This window comes from Haematobia irritans, chromosome 4 (assembly GCF_050003625.1).
Source record: "Haematobia irritans isolate KBUSLIRL chromosome 4, ASM5000362v1, whole genome shotgun sequence".
NCBI lineage: Eukaryota > Metazoa > Arthropoda > Insecta > Diptera > Muscidae > Haematobia > Haematobia irritans.
Window position 1 is genome coordinate 534219 of NC_134400.1, and position 14238 is coordinate 548456.

General features: G+C 34.9%; 4 protein-coding genes across 7 annotated transcripts in view; 2 read left to right on the forward strand and 2 right to left on the reverse strand.

Moving 5' to 3' along the window:
* Positions 1-2790: 2790 nt before the first annotated feature.
* On the reverse strand, positions 2791-5726 carry LOC142233898 (tRNA (uracil-5-)-methyltransferase homolog A). Of its 4 annotated transcripts, none has more exons than XM_075304958.1 (5): positions 5633-5726; positions 4715-4925; positions 4482-4653; positions 3290-4420; positions 2791-3233 (listed from the first exon to the last, which is right to left on the reverse strand). In XM_075304958.1, exons 2-5 carry the CDS (start codon positions 4904-4906, stop codon positions 2926-2928), a joined length of 1803 nt encoding a protein of 600 aa, XP_075161073.1. In that variant the 5' UTR covers positions 4907-4925; positions 5633-5726; the 3' UTR covers positions 2791-2925. The 4 variants fall into 4 exon arrangements, with proteins under 4 accessions (XP_075161073.1, XP_075161075.1, XP_075161072.1 ...); XM_075304960.1 differs by having other exon boundaries at positions 4715-4907; positions 5633-5700; XM_075304957.1 differs by having other exon boundaries at positions 5595-5698.
* A 583-nt stretch (positions 5727-6309) lies between these two features.
* CSN1b (COP9 signalosome subunit 1b) lies at positions 6310-8274 on the forward strand. Its single transcript, XM_075304057.1, has 4 exons — positions 6310-6465; positions 6557-7282; positions 7348-8019; positions 8075-8274. The coding sequence occupies exons 1-4, from the start codon at positions 6433-6435 to the stop codon at positions 8150-8152; spliced, it is 1509 nt and encodes a 502-aa protein (XP_075160172.1). The 5' UTR covers positions 6310-6432; the 3' UTR covers positions 8153-8274.
* A 240-nt stretch (positions 8275-8514) lies between these two features.
* On the reverse strand, positions 8515-9969 carry LOC142233213 (corepressor interacting with RBPJ 1). The gene is made up of 2 exons (XM_075304058.1): positions 9813-9969; positions 8515-9743 (listed from the first exon to the last, which is right to left on the reverse strand). Exons 1-2 carry the CDS (start codon positions 9882-9884, stop codon positions 8646-8648), a joined length of 1170 nt encoding a protein of 389 aa, XP_075160173.1. The 5' UTR covers positions 9885-9969; the 3' UTR covers positions 8515-8645.
* Positions 9970-13587: 3618 nt separating this feature from the next.
* LOC142233323 (receptor-type guanylate cyclase Gyc76C-like) overlaps positions 13588-14238 on the forward strand; it is a 37973-nt gene continuing 37322 nt past the window's right edge. Inside the window, exon 1 of the mRNA XM_075304222.1 lies at positions 13588-13625. The gene's annotated coding sequence lies outside the window, so the exon portion shown is untranslated. The remainder of the gene's footprint in view (positions 13626-14238) is intronic.

Below are 14238 nucleotides of genomic sequence, written 5' to 3' on the forward strand. Positions count from 1 at the left end.
ATAAATTTGAGCTCACTGACATCCTATATTAAGTATATGTGTGTGGGTGTAAGATAGAGAGAGAGGAGGAAAAATAAATACATAGTTTGCAAATGTATACAAAAAGTGGGTCAAAGTCCGAATAAATGGGCTAGTCTCTCAGCTTTTTTATAAACTAAGCGTACATTCAAAAAGTTTTGTTACTCATAATAGGAAAAATGTTTGCTAAAACAGCAGTTTTTGTTTGCTGAAAAAGGGACAGCAGTAGCATGTAGTTGTTTCAGCAAATATTCGTTAGTTGAAACAGCAAACATTTTATACAGCTACAATAGCAAACAAATGCTAAAAGTTTTTGACAAACATCGCTGCTAAAGTAGGAAACTGCGTTAGTTGAAATAGCTAACATTTTTACTGCTATAACAACTACAAATGATTGTTGTCCCAGCAACAAAATTTGTCGTTTTTTAACGATATGTTGAAATGAAACCCGTAAATCATTTAATACACTCATAGAAAAAAGTCTGCTAAAAACAGCAGTCGATGTCTGCTGTTATATTTTTGTACTTCAGGGCCCAACGAACAGCAAATTATAAAATTTTTACGTCATAAATTTTCCCCAAAGCATAATTAAGAACCAAAAGTAATATACTTACAAGCTCCTAAATACGATCAGCAAACATTTTCTTTGCTGTTATGCCTCAATTTGATAAATATTCAGATTTTTGGGCAAATACTATAGATATTCATAAAATATTGTTTTAATTATGTTAGGATAGCTTAGGCTGTCCATTACATCTCTTTTAAAGAGAACATGTTCTCTTTTTGTGTTCGTATCTTTTTGTTCACTCTCTTTTTTTGGTGCCGTATTTTTATGTCCAACAGTGCTCTTTATGTACTCTATTTAAAAAAAAAAATCCTAGTTTGATGGAATTTTATTTATTTAGTAGAATTTTATTTATTGTTCGCCACTAATTGTTTACTGGGTTAAATCTGTTGACAAATTAAAGGCCGGAACACAATTGCGATGTTTCGACGTACCGCGTAAAAATTAGAAATATATGTAATTGAACGTACGACGTAAATATGTCAATACGTTGTCGTCGTCAATTGTGGGCGAGATCATAGGAACATGTGTGTTTTGTTTTTGACAGCGTATTTTTGAATTTATTCTGTTTATTTTTTAAAAAAATGTGATTCTTTTTGTTTTTTATTGTTTTATTATATATTTATTTCGTTGTTTCTATCATTGGAAACTATTATTATTTTAATTTTAACATCAATAAAATTATTAATTATTTAATAAAGAATTTTTTTATTGTAAACTCTTTTTTAGTTAAAATGTTCTCTTTTTTAAAGCGAAAGTTCTCTTTTGAAAATTATCCATGTGGAAACGCTAGGATAGCTCCTAAGTTGACATTAATATTTGTTTCAGCCAATCTAAAACATGTTTTAGTTTAATTGAGCTTAAAAAATAGCAGACTATGTTTGCTATTTCAGCAAACAGTGACTGCTGTCCCTTTTTCAGCAGACTCTGTTTTTTTGGCAGACTTTCGAGTTGTTTTTAATTTTTGATGTTATATAATGTGTACCATTTTACTATTGTCCATTTGACCGGAGTGAATTTATAATTTTATTCGTATCAGCAGAAAATTACAGCAAACAACTGACTTTCCTGCAGTATGTTTGCTGTTCCAAAATAACAGATTGTTTGCTGTTTTAGCAAAAAAAAAAACTGCTAACAGCAGCATTCTGTTTGCTGAAAAACAGCAGACAACGTTTGCTATTAACAACAGACTTTTTTCTATGAGTGTAGCCAAGTGACCTAAGTCAAAAACTGCAAAATTCTTGAAAGATTTATTTTAGTAACTAAAACTAACTGATATTTTTGAGGCTAATATGGCCAAGAACATCGATGATGACCCGATGTATACGTAGCTTATAAAAAAACATATTCACGTCAAAAGAATGCTCCTACTTCTGAACAAATCTACTTTAGCAAAAGTTGTTAAAAAATAAACAAAATTTTTTTTTGAGTGTACAAGAAAGTAAAAAATTTGTCGGAAAAACCTAATTTTCGAGATATCGACATCTGAAAATCGGTATTTTCCTTTATATTTTTTTAATTCTGACATCAATTTTTCATGAAATGAATGAAACTATTTTTTTGGTAGATTTTAAAGAGAAAATGTTAAGCAAAAAATTTTGAAAATTTGCGTATAGGTGTCAGTCTTTCGGCCGGAGTTTGAGATAGGTGGTTTGAAACTTTCTCTTATGGACAGAGTTCAAAGTGGGCTGACGCGAACCCCAATTGGAAAGGTAGCCGGTCTTCGGCCGGGGTTTGAGACTTTCTCCTATGGACAGAGTCCAAAGTGGGCTAACGCGAACCCAGGACCTCTCCGGGTCCATGTTATTCAAAATATATTACTTTCAGGATGATTGTGTGCGATGGATGAAATTGAACCAATCGGACCACTTGTACTAAAGTAGATTTACTGCTTGTTCGTGGAATTTTCGTTCGCCTCGAGACGAACGATTCGTCAAAACTACATATTGATATCTCGAAAACCAGAGTCTGTGAAATCCTAATTTTTCGGTGTTGCAAATATAGGGTTCGGTACATACAAGTTTGCTCATTTTTAATTTGAACATTTTTTGGACATCGATTGATGTAGAAAAAGCCATTTTACCATTAATCACAAATGTTACCATATAAATATTTTTACAATTATATCGGTCACTTACTTCAACATTAAAAAAAACTACATGGATGCCAATAAAGATATTCGCATCAAGAATGATATGAACTCGTGATTAAAAAAATCTTTTGTGTTTATTATTGCGACATTCTAAAATTCTTTCATGTATTGTCCACATTTCAATAAATGTTATGTGATTCCACAGGACCAGTAAATATGTACATAACAAGAAATTTTTTGTGACGCTGACTCATTCCACAGACTTTCCAGATAGATCATCTGTAATTTTAGCACCTTCTTTGCAATTAAATACGTCGTTATTGGTGTCTTCATCATTTCTTCTCCTTTCAAACAATATAATCATTTCAGTGTGACTTGTATGGGGAAACATATCTACTGCAACCGCTATTGTGGGGAAGAATGGATCGCCTTTATATTGTTTTGACTCTGGTCTTCCCAATTCTATCCAATTTCTTTGTGCTCGTTCTGGATTACAACTTATGTACACCAAACGTTTTATGACAGGCGCTGCACGTATTGCGGCAATCGATCGGTTGTCTAGGATTTAAATATGGAAGATTATAAATGAATTTCAGTATAAGGGATATACATACGAAGTCCTGCTCTAGGTGGATCAACTACGGCGACAACATCCAAAGGAGTGCCCGGAGTATTTCCATATGTCACTTCTCGGACCATGGATTGAATGTAATCATCGGCATTTCCCGCAAAGAATTTGCAGTTCTTAATGTTGTTTACCTCGGCATTATATTCCGCATCTTTAATAGCATCCGGTATGATTTCAACTCCCAAAACATTTTTACAATGTTTAGCAAATGACAGCGCAATTGTGCCTGTTCCACAACAAATATCCAAAACCGTAGAATGGGGCTGAATACGTGCTAAGTCGATAGCCTTTTGATATAATACATTGGCGCCAGCAGTGTTTATTTGAAAGAATGCAAGTGGGCTTATTCTAAAATTAAGGCCGTGTATTGTGTCTGTTATATGAGAGTCGCCGAGCAGATGCTCCACAGGGAATACCATTTGACCTGCTTCTCTATGTTTCACATCTTGATAATAGAGCGAAGTGCATTTGAACCCTGAATCTTCTAGATCTCTGTAATATTCTTTCAGATCGCTCTTCAATTCTTCCAAATCAGTTGCACTTAAATTTGAGGAATAAATTCCTGCAACCAACATAATTTCTTTGGCAGCAGTTGACGATACGCGCACCATGAGTTGCCGGTAATGCCCAGAATTTGCCTCTGGATTGAATGGCTGAAACCTTGATTTCCGAACAAAGTTTTGAAATGACCTTGCTCCCCACTTCGCTGCTTCGGGTATATGAGGTAAAGATTCTACTTCAGCTACTTCTACTGAGCCGTCTGCATAACTACCAAGACGAAAACCAACTACAATTTCACCCTCAGAATTTTTTCCTACGGTAAATTCGTTTTTGTTTCTGTATCCATCCACTTGAGGAGACGGAAGTACACCTTCGAATTTAAAATTGTCCAAATATTGCTTGGATTCCTTATTTATTTTTCCTAATTCATTTAAAAATTTCTTCGTCAGCTCTTTCATGTTGGCGTCCTTTTGTTCCAGTTGCTTGTCATAGGGCATAGATGCCAGGGGACAAGTTGCTTCTGCAGAAGTTTTATGTCGCTTATTGTTTTCCTCAATTCCAGTACTTCCTCTCTCCTCCTTACGTTTTCGTTGCAACGGATCTGCTGAAGGTTTTGCTACCTACATAAGACATATCAAAGTTTAATGAAAATGCCAACCAGTGACATAGATCGTTACCTACTTGAGTTTGTAGAATTTTGCCCTTCCATTTGTATCCATTTAAAAGTGATAAAGCTTTCTCCTGGTCTTCCTGACTTCGAAAGCAGACAAATGCAAAATCTTTCCTCAGGGGTGATTTAATTTTACTCATATCCAATTTGAGTTTGTTCTTCAGAAGTTTTTTGAATTCCTATGATTTGTTACAATCATGTTAATTGTTATCACGTTAATTGTTTCTCTCAAATACATACACCAATACCAAAGTATCCTAAATTCCGGACCTCAATCTTGTAAATCTCTGAAGAAAATTCGTTACGCTGAAGGTAATCGAACTCAGAGTCCTTCTCCTCTTTGACCGCTGCTGTTTCCTCCGAATTGACTGGTTCGGAATCATCGATTTCCTGATTAGGCGTTTGAATGATGGCATCATTGGGATTATCCATTCTGCAAATATAATTTTTTCTAAGATAAAAAATCAGTTATTAATAAAAACAGCTATTATTTGTTGAATAAAATTGGTTATACAATTGTATTATAAACCTTAATTTAATTTATGGGAACACAATAACTTCGTATCTATGACAATAACCGTAATTTTGTTTGTCAACATTTTTGGAGCAGATTCATGGGATCTCTATAATATTGGCTAGAATCACGAAGGAAACAATAAAATCATAAAATGATTTTCATAACTATACAATAACAACAGTAACTATTCTAATAATCAATCATTTGTAATAAAGCGAGAATAAACCCACCAAGCCACTTTAATTTTGCGCTTGGGTAATAGAGAAAGCCTCTAGAATATACATCATACCAAGCATGTTTAATAGAATTTGTTGGGATGTAATCCATATCCCATAGCCCCGTGAGAGCGCAACTTCTCATGACCGGATCACAGCCAACTTGAATCATGTTTCAAGTAAGAAACTCGATCAAACATCAAATCTTCTTTATCATAACTGCAAGGACTATAAACATAAAACCATGCTCATTTTGCGCTTGTTTGCAAATGGGCAAGATTATCAACACGTGTTTCCAAAATATTGCAAAGCCATAATCACATCACGTCAGGAATATATCGACCATTATAATGGGAATGTGATTTACAAGTCGTCGTTCTATGTGTACCTTTACCGGATACTATCCCATGTAAAAACACCACCAACCTAGTATTTAAAACTGCAAATTACAATGACGGATTTCAATCACAACAAAAGTAGTTCCTCATACCATTGGAGATGTAGTGGGGTGAAAAGTAAACAATTGTCAGAGAGAAAAATAACAACTCTGTTTTAGGCCTAAATCTCGACGTATTCATTGCGGACCATGGTGGTTGTTGTAAGTAATGCATATATTCCTTTATTCGGTTTTATATATAATCCCCAAAAAGTCATAAAAAGAAGTAAGAAACATTAGACGCAACTCAGATAGCAAGGTTATTAATGCAACTTTAGTTTTAAGTAATGTTAAAATGATCTGGACGGCATTATGCGCCAGTTTCTTATTGCCTTGCTATTATTTGTGTTTGCGATGGAACTTACAAAAAAATATTTTCGGTTCTTAAAAATATAGTGGGTGTTATTTGAAATCTACAAATTTTGCGAATTGTTCCGATAGAAAAAGAACTACAAATAGAAAAAGCAAGATTTCGAACATAGTTGGTGCATAATGTTGTCCATGTACATATTTAAGAGTTATGCTGCGATATATAGAGCTTGGCACAAAACTATAATGTAGTGCCAACATTTTAAGATAACCTGTTTTTTTTTCTCGTAAAAGTGACACTACCCTGCTATGACAGGTGACTCTACCTATATTTTGTTGTATTGTGAAAACTACCCATTACAGCTGAAATCCATATGGCAACACCACATCAATTGTCAACACCGAAAATTATTGATAAAAGAATTTGTTTAGTTCACCGTCAACCTTCCGAAAAGTAAAAGTTAGCATTCAGCCCACAGAAATGCCTCAAATGCCACTGCCTCCTTTGGCACAGGTAAGAATTGCAAAATGCTAGGTGGCCCTATTTCCGTGTACTATGCGACGGTTGGACGGATTTTGTATTTTTGCTTCTTCTATTCCATAAGAATATAGAGCCTATGCAGGTTGATGCTCCTATTGAAGACAATGACAACAATGAGGAACAACACTTGATTGTGGAGAACCCTACATTGGATTTAGAAGTATACGCTAACTCCTATGTGGGATTGGCTCGTCTCTACCGTTTAATTTTTGTGGCCGACGTGTGTCCCACTCTGAGAGTAGAAGCTTTGAAAATGGCTATTAACTACGTAATGACCACCTATAATGTCACCATGTACCAGGTGCTACATAAAAAATTGAACGATTTATACGTTAATGCTAATGGAGCTGCTGTTGGTGGGTCCAATGTTCAGGGCGGAGCTGTTGGTGGCCTTCCAGATATTGCTGCCCAGCCCACATTGGCAGCTCAGGCAGATATGCCTGTGTTTGATCAGAGTTGGGTAGAAAGCAAGAGCAAGAAAGCTGCTCTTAAACTGGAAAAGCTCGACTCCGATCTCAAGAATTTTAAATCGAGTTCCATAAAGGAGAGTATACGTCGAGGTCATGATGATTTAGGCGATCATTATCTCAGCTGTGGTGATTTGTCGAATGCACTTAAGTGCTATTCAAGAGCTCGTGATTACTGTACCAGCGGGAAGGATGTTGTCAATATGTGCTTGAATGTAATAAAGGTTTCGCTATATCTACAAAATTGGTCACATGTTCTAAGCTATGTATCTAAAGCTGAAAGTACTCCTGATTTTAGCGAATGTTCTAAGGATGCAAATCAGGTGAGTCGTTTGTTAGTGGTTATCTATTATTTTTGAGACTTATTATTTTCCACGTTTATTCACAGTCTGTTCTAACACGCCTCAAGTGCGCAGCCGGCTTGGCTGAATTGCAAACCAAAAAATACAAGCTAGCCGCAAAATTTTTTCTCCAGGCAAGTTTCGATCATTGCGATTTTCCCGAAATGATTTCACCAAACAATGTTGCCATGTATGGTGGGCTATGTGCTCTGGCAACATTTGATCGTCAGGAATTACAAAAAAATGTAATATCGTCAAGCTCATTTAAATTATTCTTGGAATTGGAACCACAGCTCAGAGACATAGTGTTCAAGTTCTACGAGTCGAAGTACGCATCGTGTCTAACGTTACTTGATGAAATTCGGGATAATCTTTTGTTGGATATATATATTGCTCCCCATGTCAATACTCTGTATACGAAAATCCGCAATCGTGCTTTGATACAGTACTTCAGCCCTTATTTGTCCGCCGATATGCATAAAATGGCCACAGCCTTTAATCGCACAGTTGAGGCCCTTGAAAATGAGGTAATGCAGTTGATATTGGAGGGACAAATCCAGGCTCGAATTGATTCGCACAATAAAATATTGTATGCCAAGGAGACAGATCAACGCAGTAGCACTTTCGAAAAAGCCATAATCATGGGAAAAGAGTATCAAAGACGTACTCGAATGTTAGTATTACGAGCTGCTCTATTGAAAAGCAATATTCATGTAAAGGTTGTTGGCATCGACTTGCTGTTTTGAACAAAATGTAAACTATATTTTCTTTCAGAGTATTCCACGGGACTCCAACCATGTAACAGACTTATGTGCTGCTGGCTCTAGTACCCCCAACACAGCCCGAATTTAATTTTTATTGTACGGGTAAAATTTATTTTCGCATTTGTCTGGCGTATATATTATTTAAATGATACTGAATACAATTAACAAGGAAATAAAATAACTTAATTTTCAATTTTGTTTTAAATCAAAGTTATGTGTTTTTTCGGATGTTTATTTCACGAACTCGCCTTTTGTAGTGGTCATTATTCGGCATTTTTTCACATATGTAGAGCACGAAGTTCTCGTTGACAATCATTATGAAATTGAACTTATCAAATCATGGGATGATTATCATCTAAAACCCCGATTTGGCTGCATTGAAATGTTGATAAGACATGAATGACATGGTATATTTATCCTCGTTAATGAATGAATTTGAAAAAAGTGTAATATGGTTGGTTTCAAGCAAACGCCACTATATTCTGTGTTCTGCGATTAATGTAAGAAAATAATACACTAATTTATTTCTTATATAATATATTCATTACATATATAAAAATAATATAAAATTGTTAAAAGTTTTAACGTCTGTGGCGATGGCTATCCTTGGTTTGGTTATGGGATCTTGATCTACTCCTTCGTCTATCATGGCGATACTCATCTTTTCTGTAATTCCTGGAATCTTTTGAACACGAACGTCTCTCTATAATCCTTTCATGATTTGATTGTTTACGCATCCTTCTTCCGCGTCTGGTTGGGGACGCATCACTTGACGAGGATGTACTTCGTCTTCTATATCTCTGTTCATTTTGATCGCTTGAATGCTCCTGATTTCGTTTTGTATTATTGGAATGAATATCCTTACGATGGGATCTACTTTTGCTCTCTTGCTCTGAATTGGAACTTGAGTCCTCACTTGTGGAAGAGTCACTCTTCTTCGACCTCTTCTTCTTACCCTTTTTTTCATCATCATTCCTTCTCTTTTTCTTAGATTTTTTGCTTTTTTTGTCCTTGCCTTTTTTAAGCTTTTCGATTTTTTCCAATTTCTTTAGCAACTTTAGCTTCTGCTCTTTACTTAGAGACTTCAGAAATGTCTTCTCTGGATTTAGATCAGTATCTGGACCTTTTCCATCTTCTTCGGGATCACTGGGTAGAAGTGTATGCCTTTGATTGCTGGTATTTTGCAATTCCATTGCAGAACGTTTCATGATTAAACCATCGCCCTTCATCTGTTCCTCCAATGCCGTTTTTGTCATAATATCATTAGCTTCAGACTCAGAGTGTAATTTGCGAGCTTCGCTCATGGATACGTGATACATGGTACATTCCTTATCTGTGTTTATGTGGCCCCATTTATGACACTTGATGCAACGTACATTCCTAACTTGAATACCAAATGGCTGGTCACGTATTTCGGCATCACCTTTACAGTAAGATTCACGAGGGGCATTATATTTACGTTGCCACTCAAACTTGTATTCCGGCTCGGCGTCATCCTTTTCTCTTTCTTTTCGTACACCAGGTGGTGGTTCATACATAAAGTTTACGCTCAACCTATCCTTGCTCTCTTTGCTAATCATAGCCTTGTTTTCATGTAGATTTTGTTCCTTCTCATATTGAGTTCTGAGCTCTTCCTGTTTTTTCTTGTAAGCCTCAGCCTGCTGCTCAGCCATCCATACCTAGAATGCGCAACCAAAAGCCCATTAATATTCCAAGTGTTTAGCTACAATGATTGACTTGATATTTACCCGTTTCAAGTTGTCCCTCGATGCGGGATGGAAAAATTTCTTGCACATATAATTGTTAAATCCTTTGCCCATCTTTACTAGTTTTTAATCGAACTTGTGTTTTACTGACCTCCTCATACATCAAAATCAAACATCTGCAAGAAAGATGAAAGATGGTAAAAACTTAGTGTACGGTACATTTTTTGCTACTGTTTTGAACAATTTCAATTTTTGTGCCGTAGTCACGTAATGGCTCCGTTCGCGTACAAAATAAGTAAAGGTCTGTATTAAGTTGGCATTGCCGCGCTAAATTGGCCATTTTTTCACGGTTATTTTTCTTTAATATTTCATTTCACCGAAAACAAACATTTTTAATATTTGCATTGGATCATTCCCCATCAAGATATAATAAAACTTGCAACAAGAAGAAATAATTGTAATCTGCAGATTTAGTTTTGATTTTAGCGGCTAAACTCGAACTTAGTACCCACCTTAAAGATGGGTACTATGTTCGGTTTTCGAGTTGAAAACCACTTTATTTTCGCGATTACTTTTCCTCAGATAATCACAATTATAAATGAAAACAAACTTATATATAAGTAGCACTATAACAATAGTCAATTGCGATGGGAAATGTGCCAAAAATTGAGAAAATATTTTCGAACAGTGTACGAAAACAAACGAAACGATTGAGGTACGTATCATTTAAAGTCACAAACTTTTCGAGTTTCGTCAATCGTTTTGTACGTAGTCACAAACAAAACAACAAACATTTCAAAAGCAAAAGAGACGAAACGGAACGATTGCTTTAATGCTCTTTGGATTTGTGTCGTTTTGTTGTTTCGTTCGGTACGAAACGGCAATAAAACGTTTGCAAACGTTTGCTGAGCGAAACGATGACAACAACGGGACATAACCAATACGTGAAATCAGTGTACTCCGTGTCTTCGTACGATCATGCCGCGTCCAAAAAATGATATATTACGACAACTATTTGAGTATGACAATCAAAATAAAACATTTATATGTAACAATGAAGACTGCCATAAAACTTTATGTGGGCATGCCGGTAATTTGGAGCGTCATCATAAAAATACGCACCCTGATAAGAATGTGAACAGAAGAAGAATGTGAACAGAAATTCTTTAAAAGTTACATGTACGGGAGCTATATCAAAATCTGAACCGATTTCAACCAAAATACGCATGCATATCCAGAACATTAATTTTACTCCCTATGCAAAGTTTCAAGTAAATAGGGGTAAAACGTCTAAATCGGTCGAAAGATATATTCGGGAGATATATCAAAATCTGAACCGACTTAAACAAAACTTTGCAAGCGTAGTTAGAATGTTAATTTTACTCCCTCTGCAAAATTTCACGTAAATCAGAGTAAAACTTTTGCCTCTGTAGTCATACTAATCCAAATTGGGCGAATTCTATATATGGGAGAAAAGACGATGATAAATACGTCAATTATGACCAGATCGGTGAAAAATATATATGGCAGCTATATCTAAATATGAACCGATTTTTTTTCAAAATCAATAGCGATTGTTTTTGAGCCAAAGTGAAATTCTGTGCCAAATTTGAGAACGACCCGACTTAAATTGCGAGCTGTACTTTGCACACAAAATTACATATACAGTCAGACGGACGGGTATACAGACGGACATCGCTAAATCGACTCAGAATTTCATTCTAAGACGATCGGTATACTAAACGATTGGTTTCAGACTTTTCTGAGACCAATCGTTACCAAAGCGTTACATACAAATGCACAAACTTATTATACAATATGCCACAGTAGTGGTGAGGGGTATAAAAATAAAATTCAAGATTTTTCTTCTTGTAAGAACTTAACGAATGAGCAAACGTTTGCGAAACGTTTGCATTTAATGTGTACCGTTTTGTTTCCTATATTTTACTAAGCACCACAGTACTTTTCAGTTTAGGTTTGGTTTCCATTCACGAACAAAAACAATACAAAACGAAAGGCAAGTGCCGTTATGTCAGGTTTTCGTTTTGTTTCGTTTTGGACATGTGGATTGTACGAAACGAAACAATTGGAAACGTTTTGTTTTGTTTGTTTTCGTACGCTGTTTTCGAAACCTGAATTAAAGCCATTTTTGACCAAAATTATAAGTTTACTAGACAAATTTGTTATTTGGTGAGGAATTGTCATAATCAAAAATTGAAAAATATTATTTTCTTTAAAATAAATTATTAAAGAAAAATAACCATGAAAAATTAAAAAATAAAAACCTAACTCCATCCTATAGGTGGGTATTAAGTTCGAGTTTAGACGCTAAAATCGTAATTTGTTCACAATTACTTTTCTTTACTAATCCATTCTATGGAATTTGCTTTGGCCTATTCCCCATCAAGTTATAATAAAATTTGCAACATATATGTATAATTTTATGCCTTTTTTTTGCTGATTTAATTTTCACTTTAAGGTGGGTACTATGTTCGGTTTTCGAGTTGAAACTCACTTTATTTTCGCGATTACTTTTCCTTAAATAATCGAAATTATAAATGAAAACAAACTTATTCCTGTAAAGTCTTGTCGAAATCTAGAAAAACAAGAAACATCGCATCAATTGAGTTAATTTATCTGCTTTATATTGGAATGTTTTAATAAAGTAACCACGAAAATTTCAACGCGAAAAGCAAACATAGTACTTACCTTTAGCGGCTAAACTCGAACTTAAGCTGAGTATTATGTTCAGTTTTTAAGCTGAAAACCAGCTTGTTTTCTCGGTTACTTTTTTTAATTAACTAATTTAGAAATATAAAATTATTTGCAATCAATTCCTTGCATCTTTTCCATCCATTATTTGGCAAGACTCGAACAAAATATAATCGTCTTCATAAATATATTTGTACTTTTAATTTAGTGTTTTGGTGAAAAACCCGAACGTAGTACTCACCTTTAGTACTCACCTTATCATGCGAAGTGTTTTTACATATTCCCAATTTTTTTCTATGCGTAAACATATATGACCATATTCAAAGCAATTTATTGACAGTTAAACTAAGAAATGTACATGGTAAATGTAGATTTGTATGTTTTCATATCTTTTTTGTGATTATTTATATATTATAGTTATATGTTTTGTTTATATCTTGCAAAAACCCGAAAATTATTTATTTTAATTTTATTTAATTGTTTGAGATGTACTTCTTTTATTTTCGTTCATTGTGTTCGATTATCGTTACCAACTCCACTTCGATTGTAGGAAAATCGATTACAATCGATGAATGTATAGCAAATAAATGAATGCGCTCTTCGATGACATGAAATGAAATTCTACTTTTGGAGAGAGTGGACGTCGTGGGCGCAATTTTTTTTTGTTGGTTTCCGTCGGGAAAACTGAATTCGCGTTTGTCGGTTGATTTGAATTTTATAGATTCCCTGATTGTGTAGTGCTAGAAATAAACCTGCCGTAATATTGGAAAAAGTAATGGGAAATTGGTGTACCTACTGAAAACGGATCGAAACGTGTACTCTTTCCTTTCGTATTATATGTTATATACATCAAACAACAGATAAGACAACACAAAAAAGTTATAGATCTGCTGGTTTTACATTTTGATATATTGAGAGTATGCTCTCTGGATTGAGAGAGTAAAGAGTACTTGACATATGGTGTAGAAGAAAACAACGTAAACGGGCAGTGTGATCGTGAAAAAAATATTACTATTTCCAAGTTTATATGCCATATGGAATAAATAGAAGATAAACTTGTGGAAAAAAGTGCTAACAATTTAAATTATATTACCAAAAAGTGTTGAGTGTATCCCGTATCTTGAAACACCACTTGGTCCCCAAGTAAGTACAACAACGAAGATATAGAATGTGTGTTGAAATAAAAAATCTACAGCTCTAACTTAATTAAAACGTCATATATTTTCTTCTCCTGAGCAGTGTTGCAAGATTAGGAGATTTTTTTCCGAAAACGGGGAAAGGTGTTTGTTGTAGATTTATTAACTTTGATCTGCTTGACAATGTGCCTACCGGAAATATTAGTTCTATATCCAAAGTTGGCTTTCCCCCCTGTCTCTATGTGTGTTCATCTATTTGTGGTTCGCTGCTTGATGGATTTTTAATCCGATTTATAGTCCGATATTCACAAATATAGCCATAACACCTCCATGTACTAACCGATGGCAAGAGAAGGGATTTTACCGAAACAGGAAAAAGTTTTTTTGTTGTAGATTGGGGACATTGACTAAAAATTATGACGGCATAAAAAATAATTCTGGAAGTTCTTTTACATACGTAGGGGCTCTGAAGTGCTTGACATCGTGTTCTATTTCCACGGCCCCTTCCTCTGTTTGTTCATCTAATTTGTTTTTCGCAAAACTTTTGGCACATTTTTGAATGTATCCCAATTTACAGCTCGCTAATATTGTCACAATGGATCAAATGGATCAAAGTCTTT

Coding starts and splice junctions, on each gene's coding strand:
- LOC142233898 (XM_075304958.1), bottom strand. CDS start 4,906: ATGGATAATCCCAATGATGCCATCATTCAAACGCCTAATCAGGAAATC. Junction 4,654..4,714: donor TAGGATACTTTGGTATTGGT/GTATGTATTTGA, acceptor AACAAATCATAG/GAATTCAAAAAACTTCTGAA. Junction 4,421..4,481: donor AATTCTACAAACTCAAGTAG/GTAACGATCTAT, acceptor TTATGTAGGTAG/CAAAACCTTCAGCAGATCCG.
- CSN1b (XM_075304057.1), top strand. CDS start 6,433: ATGCCTCAAATGCCACTGCCTCCTTTGGCACAG. Junction 6,466..6,556: donor CACTGCCTCCTTTGGCACAG/GTAAGAATTGCA, acceptor CTATTCCATAAG/AATATAGAGCCTATGCAGGT. Junction 7,283..7,347: donor GTTCTAAGGATGCAAATCAG/GTGAGTCGTTTG, acceptor GTTTATTCACAG/TCTGTTCTAACACGCCTCAA.
- LOC142233213 (XM_075304058.1), bottom strand. CDS start 9,884: ATGGGCAAAGGATTTAACAATTATATGTGCAAGAAATTTTTCCATCCC. Junction 9,744..9,812: donor CGAGGGACAACTTGAAACGG/GTAAATATCAAG, acceptor TGCGCATTCTAG/GTATGGATGGCTGAGCAGCA.